General features: G+C 37.2%; 1 protein-coding gene across 10 annotated transcripts in view; it reads left to right on the top strand.

Annotated features, from left to right (window-relative positions):
- ZNF143 (zinc finger protein 143) overlaps positions 1–13,617 on the top strand; it is a 41,876-nt gene that overhangs the window by 25,440 nt on the left and 2,819 nt on the right. For all 10 annotated transcript variants that reach the window (XM_055813488.1, XM_055813482.1, XM_055813486.1 and 7 more), the window contains 7 exons: positions 549–624; positions 2,471–2,596; positions 5,634–5,813; positions 6,929–7,156; positions 8,380–8,528; positions 10,207–10,368; positions 11,167–11,313. In XM_055813488.1, the coding sequence (XP_055669463.1) occupies positions 549–624; positions 2,471–2,596; positions 5,634–5,813; positions 6,929–7,156; positions 8,380–8,528; positions 10,207–10,368; positions 11,167–11,313 (1,068 nt within the window). The remainder of the gene's footprint in view (positions 1–548; positions 625–2,470; positions 2,597–5,633; positions 5,814–6,928; positions 7,157–8,379; positions 8,529–10,206; positions 10,369–11,166; positions 11,314–13,617) is intronic.

The following is a 13,617-nucleotide window of genomic DNA, read 5'->3' on the forward strand; positions in this document are numbered from 1 at the left end:
TCTCTTCCTCTCTTAAATTAAGTGAAGAGATTACTGAAACAGCAAGGGTGTAGAGCTGTTCACGTTCCCGCTTAGGCTGAGATAATCACTTGCTGATGAGGTAAACTCCTTGCAGGGCTGCCCTGTCTCCTGAGTCAGTGAGTAATTGACTCTCTGGATTGTGTGTTAAAATGGTGTCCTTGCTGCAGAGGCTTCGTGCAATACAAGAGGATCATAACAAGTGCTCAGTGGAGTCAAAAATCTGAGAGAGTGAGCTCTGAACACACTGGTATACTGTCTTTAATGTAGGTCCATGATGGCAACTGTGTGTGTATTTACAGAAATGTTTTTTGCAAAACCGAATGAAAGGATCAGGTTAGACCTTGGAAGGAGACATCTTTAGTTTTAGGGAACACATCGTTACCATATTTCATTTTTTTTTTATCACCGATTTAAAAATAAGACACTTGAATGTGAATCTTAGGAAGAGAAATAAAATGTTGTCTTTGAGAATGAACTGTTTCTGTGTTGAAGTGATCAGTAAGTCAGTGTACTGGATGTCTTGACAGGTGCATGAAAGGTCACACACAGGAGACAGACCCTATCAGTGTGAGCATCCTGGATGCGGCAAAGCCTTTGCAACAGGTAATCTGTAGATGGGCTCCTCCTGCTTCTTAGTGTTTCTCCCTGTATAAAGTAAGCTTTTAATATTGCCTTTTTTGAACTGCGAAGTAAAGAACTTGGTTGGGAGAACTGAAAAAAAATACTCATTTCAGCTAGCGTAGCATATAGAAATGAGGGAGGATTTAACTCTTAGGTACTGAAGGAGGAATAAGTGAAACACTTGGCACTTCCCCTTACTCTTTACCTGTCGTGCTACAGTCAGATTTTATGTTGGAAAAAAACCAGCCCTTCTTAACATGAAACTAGCAAGTTAAATGAGGCGGATAATAAGAAGCTGAACCTGTTCACTAGAGGTAGATACCTGAGCTAGTCTAAATTTGAAAGGAAGCTTGATGGAAGATGCTGTTTTAAGTGTTGTTTATTGGATTTGTATCAGAGTGATGTTTCTCATGAGTGAACTCTACATTTGGACAGACTACTCTGTTCATAAATGATGCTCTCCCTGAGATTGAATTTGACTGTGCAAAATGGAATTATGAAGAATGAAACGTGGAAGAAAGTGAAAGAGCAAAACTTGTTTCAAATTCTTTTTTTTTTACTTTGTATGTAAATAAGTATGATACTTGGAAAAGTTAAGCTCTATTAATTAAAAAAAAAAAAAGGTGTTTTAAAATAATCTGGTCTAATACATTTAATACTGTTTCTTTGAATAGAAACAAGCAAAAGAAGTGCTAGTGAGAAAGGTCAAAAGGGAAACAACCATACTTAAAAGTTTTGTACCTAAACTTAATTGCATGGTTTGTTAAGGGATTTCAAAACTACATAATGTAATATTCTCCTCCCTTGGAACAGACTGCTGTAACAGCCGTTTGTCTATTAATACCATATTTTTGGTCAGAGCCGTTGTGTAGTTCAGCAATATTTGCCTTTGATAAGGTTCATTTTAAGTACTGAATGCTCTCAGTTTAAATACTAAGAGCTCTCCTGGGTAGGACTGTGAAATTGAGTTCATTTTAGAAGAATGAATTAATGCTTAGCTTGGTAGACATGCTTTGTGTTTTTAAAAACATCAGGAATAGGAATTTCAGCTGTTTTGGAGAGAACACACTGAAACTAAAGCAGGCGCCACCTTCTTACAGACTTACTTTATTTTTTAGAAATATATACATCACTTGTGGACACAAGTAAAATTCAAGGTCATTTTCTAAAATGTCTGTTTCAGGGCTCTTTAGTCATGATCTTTTCAGGGAACTGCAGAAAGGAATATCTTGGTAAAATGCTCTTTGAAAATATTTTGTGGAGGGCCTGACCCAAGCTTCCTTTAGACTGGTAGAGTTAATCTTAAAGGGAATGAGCATCCATGACTGCTATCAGTTGGCACCTGTGTATGTGATGATGTTTGTAATATGGTTTAAAATAATCAGGAGTTTAGAGCCTGGATAGCAATAGAGCTTTTACTGCTGACTTCATTAATGGTACTGATTTTTGTGTGAATGAATAATTAAATGTCATTCTGATGACAGTAGTGGTAAGAGATAAAAAGTAGATGGACTACAGAGCATACAGCTTTCTCAGAAGACAATACTTGCCCACATTATAATCATTACAGTTTATCCTTTTGAAGGGAAGGAGAAGCATTATGGAAGTGTACTTTCTTCACAAATGAAGGATGAAAGAATTTCTAAACTGTATCTAGAGTTCTCCTGCTCTGTATGGTAGAACAAAGAGTTTGCAAAGAGTGAAAGAGCAAATTTTACTCATCAGGTAGCTTCCTGATTGGAATGGCAAGCACAGCTGTTGATGGTGATGGTTTACAAGTATCCTAATTTTAGTTTTATACTATTATAACATCTTCTCTGGTCTTCAGGGTATGGGTTAAAGAGTCATGTCCGAACACACACTGGTGAAAAGCCTTACCGGTGCACAGAAGAAAATTGCACCAAATCATTCAAAACTTCAGGAGACTTGCAGAAACATATCCGAACCCACACAGGTACTATTATCACCCCCCCTTCTTTTTTTTTTTTTTTTTTTTTTTTTTTTTGTTAATTCACTTAGGTGGATTTTTTCTTCTTCTCTTTGATCTTTCTGTGACTTTATACTTATGAAATCAGCCTGTGTATATTCTTTTTCTGAAGCCCAGTGAGCTCAACAGCATTTTAGCATGGTAAGCATTTACTGCAAATCCAGCATGCTTTTCTTGGAAAAAGCGCTTGAGCATTCACACTGCTATTGCAAATGCAGTAACTTTTAGCAGTGCATCACTTACACTGTCACTGAGTCACTTGATGCCTTTACAGTTTCATTTGCGGCTGTAACAGAACAAGGAACTTTTCCTCAATAATATGGCTTGCCTTATAGAAATGGATCAGTGTTGTTAAGTTTTGGTGCTTTAAGATAACTTGCATGCAAGCTTCATGAAGGTTGATGGCTCTGAGCTTGTTACCATGATTACCTTCCTTTCTTGCAGCAGAAAAATGAACAAAAGTATTATAGAAAACCACTGTTATTAAAACTTCCAAATGCATTAAAAAAGTATCTTAGGTTTTGTCTAAAAAAAGATTCATTTGAAAGCCAAAACACAAATACGTTCTAGACAGTGTACACTACACTCTGCAAAACTCTATGGGTGCATGCACACACGTGTAAAGAAGTTTGCACAAGGTCTCCTTTGCTCCTGAGATCTCAAGAAGAAAAAAAACTTAGATGTAGGAAGAATAATCTGTCATTTACTAATATGTTCCATTAAGTATATTTCCTTGCCTGCTAGAACGCCAACAAGTTTTTCCACTGAACTTTCTGAATCTTAGAGAGTAAAAAAGAACGAAGGAAATAGATTTTTCTCAGATTAAAAAGAACAGTGCTGAGGGGAGGGGGAAATAAAAGCAGGCAATAAAAATTATTGAAACTCGAGTACATTGAGATAATTCTGCTTTCCTGGACTTACATATTCAAAGACAGTCTGTTGGGATTAGTGCTATCTTCATGTTAAATTGGTCATCAGGATGAAGACATAAAAGTGTCATCTGATTTCAGTTCTAGTAGAGAACTGTTTGATGTTACATAGTACATCAAGTACAGCCTATGAACAGAAATACTTCTGTAGTACCGACAGCAACTTCATCAGCAGTAGACTGTTTTCTTTACGTCTTTATGGCCATAGAAGTTGTACGGTAATCTAATCGCTTTAATCTAATTTAGCAGTTGAGACAAAAGACTTGAGCCAGCCCTATGTAACGATTTACACATTTGAAGTATATTAATAACAAAATCATAAACTCCCAGCAGTCCAGGGACCGAAGTTCAGGGGTGTCTTTTTTTAGATTTATAAGTAGTTGCAGGAAGCCAAAGAATGAGAAGAAAATTGCACTAAGTCCTTTGTGCGGATGGATGGAGTAGCGTATTCTCATACCCAATGCAAGCTGCAACAGTGCACCCGATGGAGGCAAGTCTGGGCTCTGCTCGATCTCCTGTGGCTCTGAAACCTTTTCAGTCATTTTTCATGTAGAGCAGGGTTAGCGCTTGCTTTCTTCTTTCGTTCTGTTTGGTTTAGCCAAAAGTTATTTTTCCTCTCTTTTTCAGTGGCAGTCCAGTCTTGCTTTCTGTTGCCATCAAATGCTTGCCTTGGGTTGCTCCGTGACTTCCCTAGACACGCTATGCTGGTGTCAAAAAAGCTGGTGTGGGTGGTTCCTCATACCTGCTGTGGTGTAGAGCTTGAAGGCTTCTGACTTGCTTTGCATTTCTAGTGCTAGAAATCTCAGTCACCTGGAAACAGATCACTTTTCTAGCAAATTAGAAACTTAAAAGTCTGGCTTCCTCAACCCGTGGGATGACATTCTTGCCAGCATTCTTTAAGAGCAATCTGGTTTGGTTTCTAATGCAGGGTTTGTTGTTGGGCGGGGTTGACTGAGCAATCCTCCTCCTTTCAGGCATGAGTTGAGGTCCTGTGCTAAAGCCAGGATTAGGGGAGCCATGGTAACACAACACTGAGGAGGTTAGCTTAGTACACACACACTGCCTTGGCTGGAAAAACCTTCCCAAAACAGCTGCCCGAAGGACTGAATTACAGTTTCCACTGCCAAGGAGCTAACAGCTTGGAGTTTCGTGGTATTAATGTCTCTATCAGGGTTTGGGTTTGTTTTTTTTTTCCTAGCTCTTAAGTACTTAATGTTGTATCTGTAGCAGTAATCTGCCCTCTCTTGCTCTTTGGTAAACTGTAGAGTGGGTGGAATGCTTTTAGCTCTAGAAGTGTGAAATTACAACTGGAAGGCTCATCAGGTGGCTCGAGTTAACCCCCTTCGCTGTCCCCTTGTGTGTGCTTTGTTAGATCCAAAAGGTCAGGAGTACTGGGGTATTAGACAGGGGTTGGCCTTATCTAGTCTTCCTGGTGAAATGTTTTGGTGCAATGATGCAAATGATTGTGCTCAAATTTGTATTACATGAATAGACAATTTTAAAAAAAACCCTGTGTTTGTGATTGTATTGGTTTTGCGGATTGAAATTCGAGTTCCAGGGCTGTCTCTTTAAAAAGTTGGTGGTTCTTCTGTAAGGTTAAGTGCTTTCTATAATGAGTTTTACTAATCCATTTGTATCTTAGTTGTATGCTAAACCATGAAGATATTTTTTTCATTTTATGCATTACAATTGACAAATGTGCAAATAGTACGATACGCTTGTTTTGGATAATGTATGGATGAGTTCGGGGGGGGGGGGGGGGGGCGTATGTTAAATACATGTTAGAACATGAACAATGTGGAAACTATTCCAACCAACTGAGTCTAGTTTTATACATCATAGAGTACTAATCTCAATGCTTTATAATTTAGCTTACAAATTGTATGATTTTCCTGAATTCTGCCAGTTTGAGCTAAACAGTAGAACACTCCGCTGTGGCATGTTGATGGCATTCCTGACTGAAAGTCTCAAAGAGAGAATTAGGTAGCTTTAGATCTCTACATTCAGTCTAAGTCTAATTTAGAGGTTTTGTTCTTTTGTAACTTTTGCATGTGTACCTTTTCTCTTTTTTTCAGGTGAAAGGCCCTTTAAGTGTCCATTTGAAGGATGTGGCAGATCATTCACAACATCTAATATTAGAAAGGTTCACATCAGGACACATACAGGCGAAAGACCTTATTACTGTACAGAGCCAGGATGTGGGAGAGCTTTTGCCAGTGCAACTAATTATAAGAATCATGTGAGAATACATACAGGTATATGAGTGATGTTTTGTGTTTTGAAGTGGAATCTGCTTGGGAGAGGCTGTGTCATTCTTGTGAACACTGTTTTGGTGCACTGTAATTAGGTATAGTCATGTTTATACCATCTGGCTTGGTACTTCTGTTTGGGCCTCATCTCCCCTCAGCTGAGGATAGTTCAGCAGTTAGGTTTCCCACCTTGCTGTCAATTGTGGTTTGGATCCAGAGTTCTTTAAAACAAATCCAAACCTTTGTCTTCAGTGGGCATTGGGCTAAATCCTAAATATTGTTCTGGGGCTTGCCTCTGTTGTGAGCTATTTCTTAAATAAACAACAGTAAAGCATAAGTCTGAGCTTGACGTTAGCTCACCGTTGTGAGTCACCCTTTCATCCCAGCTATAGTGTCCTCACTGCTGGAGCAGTGGTCAAAACCTTCCTTTTATAGACTGGAGGTAAAAATTCTTACCCAACTTGATTGTCAGAGTTAGTCAGCAGAAATAATTGGCACAAATTCAAAGGTTCTAAAATGTAAAAGCCAGTAATAGCCATATCCTGTTGGTATCCTTATATATTGTATAGAAGCACAGACAAGTTTCATAGAAATAAGTTTTGTATCTCAGGTTATCTTTTTAGTTTATAATATAATTCGGACATTTGTTTCATTGATTTTTAAATGAAAGGTGGTTTTATATATGAAACCGTAACTGTTTAAACATATGTTTCCTATAGATTCCTTCAGAGCTTACAGACTCAGAAGTGACGTTGTACTAGTGTATTAACATACCTGATTATTGAGGAAAATATGGGGCTTCTAGTAATAAAAGAACAAAATTCTCAATGTGATGCTAAACTGACATCACAGCTTTCAGCCTGTATCATTCTGTCTTCATCAGAAGGATGTTGTAGATGGAATGATAGGGAAAAAAGAGGGCCCAACTTCTACTGGCAGTATTTTTTTAAAAAAAGACACTGAGAGGCTGCCTTGATAAACTTTTGAGCTTGAGCTTCCTTTTGCCTTTGAAATTGAAGTATGGTTGGTAATGAAGGTGTGTCACTAAATATAATTTGTTGACAATTTTTTCTGTGCATCCTGGATAAAGTTCTCTTTATCCCTTTTGTTTTTCCATACAGGGGAGAAGCCCTACGTCTGTACAGTTCCTGGTTGTGATAAACGTTTTACAGAGTATTCCAGTTTATACAAACATCATGTTGTACATACTCATTCCAAACCATATAACTGTAATCATTGTGGGAAAACATATAAGCAGATTTCTACACTTGCCATGCACAAGCGGACAGCACACAATGATACAGAGCCCATTGAAGAAGAACAAGAGGCATTTTTTGAGCCACCTCCAGGTTAGTTTCAGTCTCTGGATCTCTTGTCAAAAAAAAAAATTTAAAAAAAAATCGGCTGGATACTATTTTGCAGGTTTTTTTTCGTATAACTGAAGAAAGAAAAGCAAAGATAAAAATGTGCAGTACTTAATAAAGTTATTTAACTTCTTTGTAGGACTGTTTAGTGTGGTAGGCAACTTGTAAACAGAAACTGAGAGAGTAATTGACCAGATCATAAACTCATTTATAGCAGTCCTGGGGATAAGAGAGAAATTTGAGTTGCAGTCCCAGCAAAACTGCTATAAACATGAATGAGGGAAGGGACCTGAGAGAATCTAAAATGTTTGTTTGCAGCCTACTGGATTTTTGTCAGGGATTTTTGAAAGACTATGTATAATATAACGCCGTGGCTGGTGACAGGGTCTTGTGCAGGAGTAAAGGCACTGCCTTGAGAAAAGGAAAATCTGTCTTTGTAGCACACTGATACTGTACTGGTTTTGCTGTGGTTAATAGTGGTTTCTGTAAACTGTCCTGGAGGCAAAGACAAGCTCATGTGCTGCAGTATTCCTTAGAATATGTTGAATCCTATGACTATGAAAGATCAGACTGAAGAAAGTACTGTGATAGGACAAATATTACTTGTCATATTGTGATTTTTAGATGTGACTGAAGATAGGAAATACATGCACAAACTGTTTTGCTCAGAAAAGTTGTTTTACTACATATATGTGGGAAACTGCACTGAATGCCTCAAGTAGATTTGCTATAGTCTTTCCTAATTTCTGCTTTTAAGGGAATTGTAAGATTCATTTGCTGAGGTTAAATATTTATTAAGATAACGAACTTAATTCTTCACACAAAGGCATCACTGTTCTGTATGTTAATAACTTCTAAAAAGCTGCCAGTTGTGTTTGCATGGAGAGTTTAGGTTAACATTTAATGAATTAGAAAAGTTTGTCACCATTTTCGTATTTGCTTATAAAGGATGTATATTTTCTTTATGTGTAGTATTTATGTGTGGTAAAATTCATTGCTGAGAGATTATATCCCATGTTCCCAAGACAACAGACTTTCTGACTTGCTTTTGGTATCTTTCCTTCTTTTATTCTCATCTTTCCACTAATATTTTTCCAATGGAGTATTTAAAATCTTCAAACCAGGCTGGCACTTAATCCTCCTCATTTGCTTTCCTGGCAACATTTAGAGTATGTAAACTATCCTCTTCTCTTCTTTGTATCAAACAGGTCAAGGCGAAGATGTTCTCAAAGGCTCCCAGATAACCTATGTGACAGGTGTTGAGGGAGAAGATGTAATTTCTGCACAGGTTGCTACAGTTACTCAGTCAGGATTAGGTCAACAAGTAGCACTAATATCCCAGGATGGAACCCAACATGTAAGTGTCCACAGTGTTAAAGAGCTGGCAAAAACATGTTGAGTGTTAAGGGAGGTGTTTGCACATACTTCATGTGCTTTCTAAAACCAGTTTGGATTCTTGATAAATATGTACATGGGTTTCTTAAGGAAAGAAGCTTCTTTAGAGCTGGGTCAGGATATGTTTATAGTTGGGCCTCCTGTGGAATACTAAATCAAACCACATATCCTGACATCTGAAACTATGTTAATACAAAGCTAGCTTTTTTGGCTGGCTTTGTCACACTTAAAAGCAGGTATGGATTATTTTAACATTTGTTATATATACAGCCAAGTTTCTGAGGTTTCTCAGAATGCCCCAAGTATTCTGTTAATATCTGATGGTCATCTTCACTGTCGTCTTGTCTGCACACACTTCGGCAGGGTGGGAAATCTTTCTAGTCCAGGTGCCTGCTTTGGTACTTTGCAGTTCTTACCATTTCTAACATAAACAAGAGAATAAGGAATGCTTTGGTAGTACCTCCACTTAAAAATTCCTGTGGATATTTTTTTTCAGGATTCTTACAGATATTTTTTTTAAGGGTTCCCATGGTTTTGTGTTTTTTTTTAAGGATTTCATCTGAAATTTCATTGGGAGGGGATTTCAACACAGCTGTTTTGTTTAGCTATGGCAATATATTGAAGGCATATGGGAAAAGTTTATATCTCACCTGGAAAGATAGCTGAAATGTGAGTAGCATTTGGAAGATATCTTCTAAATTCAAATTGGAAGTTAAATATTAAAGGGGGCTGTTATATTGCCATTCTGAACATTGCAGCAATACTAAGTAGCTGTCATTTTTACCCTCTAGAATGAAGGCCTGCCGAAGCCTTGACATGAAGTTCTCACATTTATTTAAATCATCCTTCAGCTTGACTTTAGTTCTGGGATGTCTTATTACCTTGTAATTCAGACATCAAGTCACTTATCTGATGCCATAATGCATTTATACTGGAGGCATGAGTAATATCTGTCTTTTTTTGTTTATTATTAATTGCTTATTTGTGGTTTAAATCCTAATCCCTCATAGGCCTCTTTAGTATTTCCCTTAAGATCGAAGTATGTCAGGTGGTACTACCTGGAATCACGCTGTCCATTGTGTAAGACACATGCATAGATAATCTATCATGCAGTTATTTGGGATATGATCTGATTAACATGGAGTTGTAGACTCTGGGGGCAAGTGTGCATCCTTTTTCTAATTACTAAGAGCCATAATTTTATTTCTGTAAACAGGTAAATTTGTCTGAAAGGTCATAGATTATTAAGTCCCAGTGAGTAAGGTGAATGTGATGAGGACTCTGTCCCAGATGAGGACTTGACCAAAGAATGATGGTGATTCTCAAGGAATGCATGAGCATGCTGGTCAGGAAGTAGAATAATGGCTATGAGATCTTTTGGCCAGCACGTTACTTGTGATCATGGATTAAAATATTTTTTCCCTGCTATTATGAACAAGTTGCCTTTTTGTTCTGAATTGCTACAAATATTGTTTCAAATGAAGAAACAGAACTAGCAGGGAGTATTCCTGCTGAACAATGGATTTGTTTTCAAACCTTACTTAAAAACATGTTATGTTGCCAAAAGCTAAGACTTGGGTATGACTTAGGCAGCAATCAAAACTTCTGGTTTTTACTTCAGGAATTATTTTGTCTTTCAGGTCAACATATCGCAGGCAGATATGCAGGCCATTGGCAATACTATCACTATGGTAACACAAGATGGCACCACCATCACAGTCCCTGCCCACGATGCCGTCATCTCTTCTGCAGGAACACATTCTGTAGCAATGGTTACTGCAGAAGGCACTGAAGGACAACAGGTAGGATATTATCCTGTGTACATGTGCATTGTTCCTTTATAAGATGACATAAAATAGGCATCTAAGCCATCACAGTTCTATCATTCACATAGATTTATCCAAGTAAAGTAGTTTTCAGCACCTGGCTGTGGCATTCCCCTCATAAGAATACCATGTGTTCTACTCTAGTGCTATACATCAACATAGAGCGGAATGTTTTTAAAACAGTTGGGCACCAAGAAAAAATTCTGGGGTACCAGTCTGGTAATTCATTTAGATGTATGTAAAATAAGATGTAGAAATGCTAAGCGCTTTCCCCAGAGTCACAAAGTAAATGAGTGGCAGAGGTAAGAATAGAATCCAGTGTGAACTCTAACTTTATCACTTAATATCATAGGACTGTAAATTTGTAAATTTGTTTTTAATATGTAAATACAATAGCTAACTTTTAAAGTAGAAATACAGTGATACTTTTAATCTTTTAACTTACAATGCATTCCCTGTTCTAAAAATGTGCTACATGAAAATCTTTATTAATTACCATGTTCTGTATGTATAAATAATCACAGGCTTATAGGCACATTTATTGAACTTCTTTGCAGTTCCAAGGATATTTATATATCGAGAGCTAATAGATAACTTTGAGAACACAGTGATGGCAACCTTTCTTAAAAAAATGTATCTTATGCACAATAAAATTAAGCTTATGAATAATCACAGCTTTGATTTTAACTGCAACTTTGAAGATAACTCTTGTACAGGACCAGTAATGGTAACAGATCTGTCATCCAGTTGATTCTCTTCCTTTTGGTCTTGAAGGTTGCTATAGTGGCTCAAGACTTAGCAGCATTTCATAGTGCTTCATCAGAAATGGGGCATCAGCAACATGGGCACCATTTAGTGACTACAGAAACTAGACCTGTTACCTTGTTGGCTACATCCAATGGAACACAAATTGCAGTACAGGTAAGATGGTGATAAATGGCTTTTGGAATGTTTTTTACTTCCAGAGCTAGAAGCTCCTAGTCACGTAGCAAAATGATTCGAATAAGCTTGGCTCCCCTGAAAATATAGTCCATAACCGTAAGATCTCATATTTTAGATAATACATAGGGTTAGGACAAGCAATAATAGGCACCTGATTTTTCAAATCTACTTGTAGAACTTCCAAAAAACGGGGGTGTTAGGGGAAGGCCCAACTTCAGGTCAACTGAATCATTCATGGACTCAGTTTTCAGTGAGAAAGTGCTTTTATTCATCCTTCAGCATTACATATATAGCTGATACATATGAAGATAAAATTACTGAATTTATGTTATTTGAGCCTTGAAATGCTAATAGCAAAAAAGTTTAAACAAGTTATGTAGAAAGATTAATAATCAGAAATCTCTGGAAATAGTAACCTTCTGTTTGTGTCAAACCAGCACAGTACAAGCAACAGTCTCTGTAAATAGTTCCCAACATTGTTCAAGCACTGTAATGAAAGAGTAATTTCTAGGTATGAAAGAGTTTATTTTCAAATGGGCTAATTTAAAAGAAGGTGGAAATCAAGTACAAATTAAATTAACCTTTTATCTAGAAATTTACCAATACCAAAACCTAGACAAGTATTTTTGTGAATAGTTTATTCGGACAGAAGTTTGGCTTGACTAGAAGGTTGAATGAAACTTCCAGCAGAAACGATGGCCAATACGCTACCTTAATCAAACATTAAACTAACTGTGTGTATTTTTTTTTTGATACATAATCATATGATGATTGGTTAATAGAAGCTTTTGGCAATTTTAAATCTGAAAGATTTAGTATTTTAAAAATTGATCTCTTTAAATGACATTGCAGTCAAGGGTCAAATAAATGACTGAAGGTTCTTAGGGAAATTGCCACTCCAATGACAGAAGCCATATTTAAACTCAAAGTAAAACAGAAGAAGTTGAAATAGTTTAAGTTTTGGGTTGCATAGTAATAGCAGTCCTGCAAAGTGCCTAATACTTTTGATCTGCCTCCTAGCCCTCTTGATTCTTTGCTTTATATGCATAAGTCCAGCGGGAATGTAATGAAGCTACTTTTGTATTCAAATTTACAGTGGAATTGGGACTCTGCACTTTGTGGGTTTGATGCTGTTGTTGTCTGGTTGTCACCACAGATGTGCATTTTGTTCTAGAGGACATGGAAAATCATAGGAACCATATATCCTTAAACAGTATACAATTCGGAGGAGGATAAATATCATGGATGTGATACAACCTATGAATTTCAAAGGGAGCAGAGTATATGCAACTGTTTCAAGTATGATTCGCATGACGGGCCTTTGCCCTTGACAAGTGCCAGTAGAAAAGAACATCAGTGTGGCTATGCAGAGGGGAGATGCTCAGCAGTTTCTAAACAAATCAGTATTAAGCAGCGTAAATTAATGTGTTCTTGGAAATAGTTTCAAATAGGAAAAGGAACGCAGACAATGCACTCCCAGATTTAATTTCCAAGGGGTAAAACTTTGCATGGGGAGTAACAGCAACTTCAGTCTGGTTCCTTCAGTCTCTTCGTATTTGCTGAAACTAATAAGAGATCAAAACCTTTCAGTGTTTGTCTCAGGATGAAGGCTGCAGGCCATGTGTATGCATGCACGGTACTCTCTTAAGAGCTCAGATTGAAAGGAATTGTGTTAATATCTTCAAGCAGGAATAAGAGATTGTTATTTTCCCCTTTGTTAAGTGGAAAACAGCAAGTCAGGTGCTGATTGAAGAGCAATGAAATCAAGAATCTCCTAATTCTGAATTCCAGGCTTTTGAGCTAATTTGGCAGTAATCAAAACTGCACGTTAAAAGAAAGTATATCAGAAGGCAATTGTTTGCATGACAGGAAGAAAAAAACTATTAACCTGCACCCTCAGCAGTGTGTCTTTTGAGTGAAAGATAAACATAGGTACTCTCTACACATGCCCCTCTTTTGTTACCAGCAGTGAAGCTTTTGGTGAAGTAACTTTATATTAAGTGAACTTAAAATATAAAATACAAATAGAAGAGAGAGAATTCAAATTTTAAATACTATTAATTATTCCTGACATGTTGGTTGTTTTTCTTTTGTTCTTTGATACTAATAAATGAATCTACTGGCTCTATCAGTATTTAGAAACCAATGGCCTGACAGCCAGACTGAAGTGTTACAGAGGTGGTAACAGAGCTGCTCTTGATTTGAGTGGCTCCAGAACGTGATATCCAGTGACTGTGAAAACAAGTTATAAGCCACATTTAGAACTGTCCCATTAGGGCTATC

Source organism: Falco peregrinus, chromosome 9 (assembly GCF_023634155.1).
Source record: "Falco peregrinus isolate bFalPer1 chromosome 9, bFalPer1.pri, whole genome shotgun sequence".
NCBI lineage: Eukaryota > Metazoa > Chordata > Aves > Falconiformes > Falconidae > Falco > Falco peregrinus.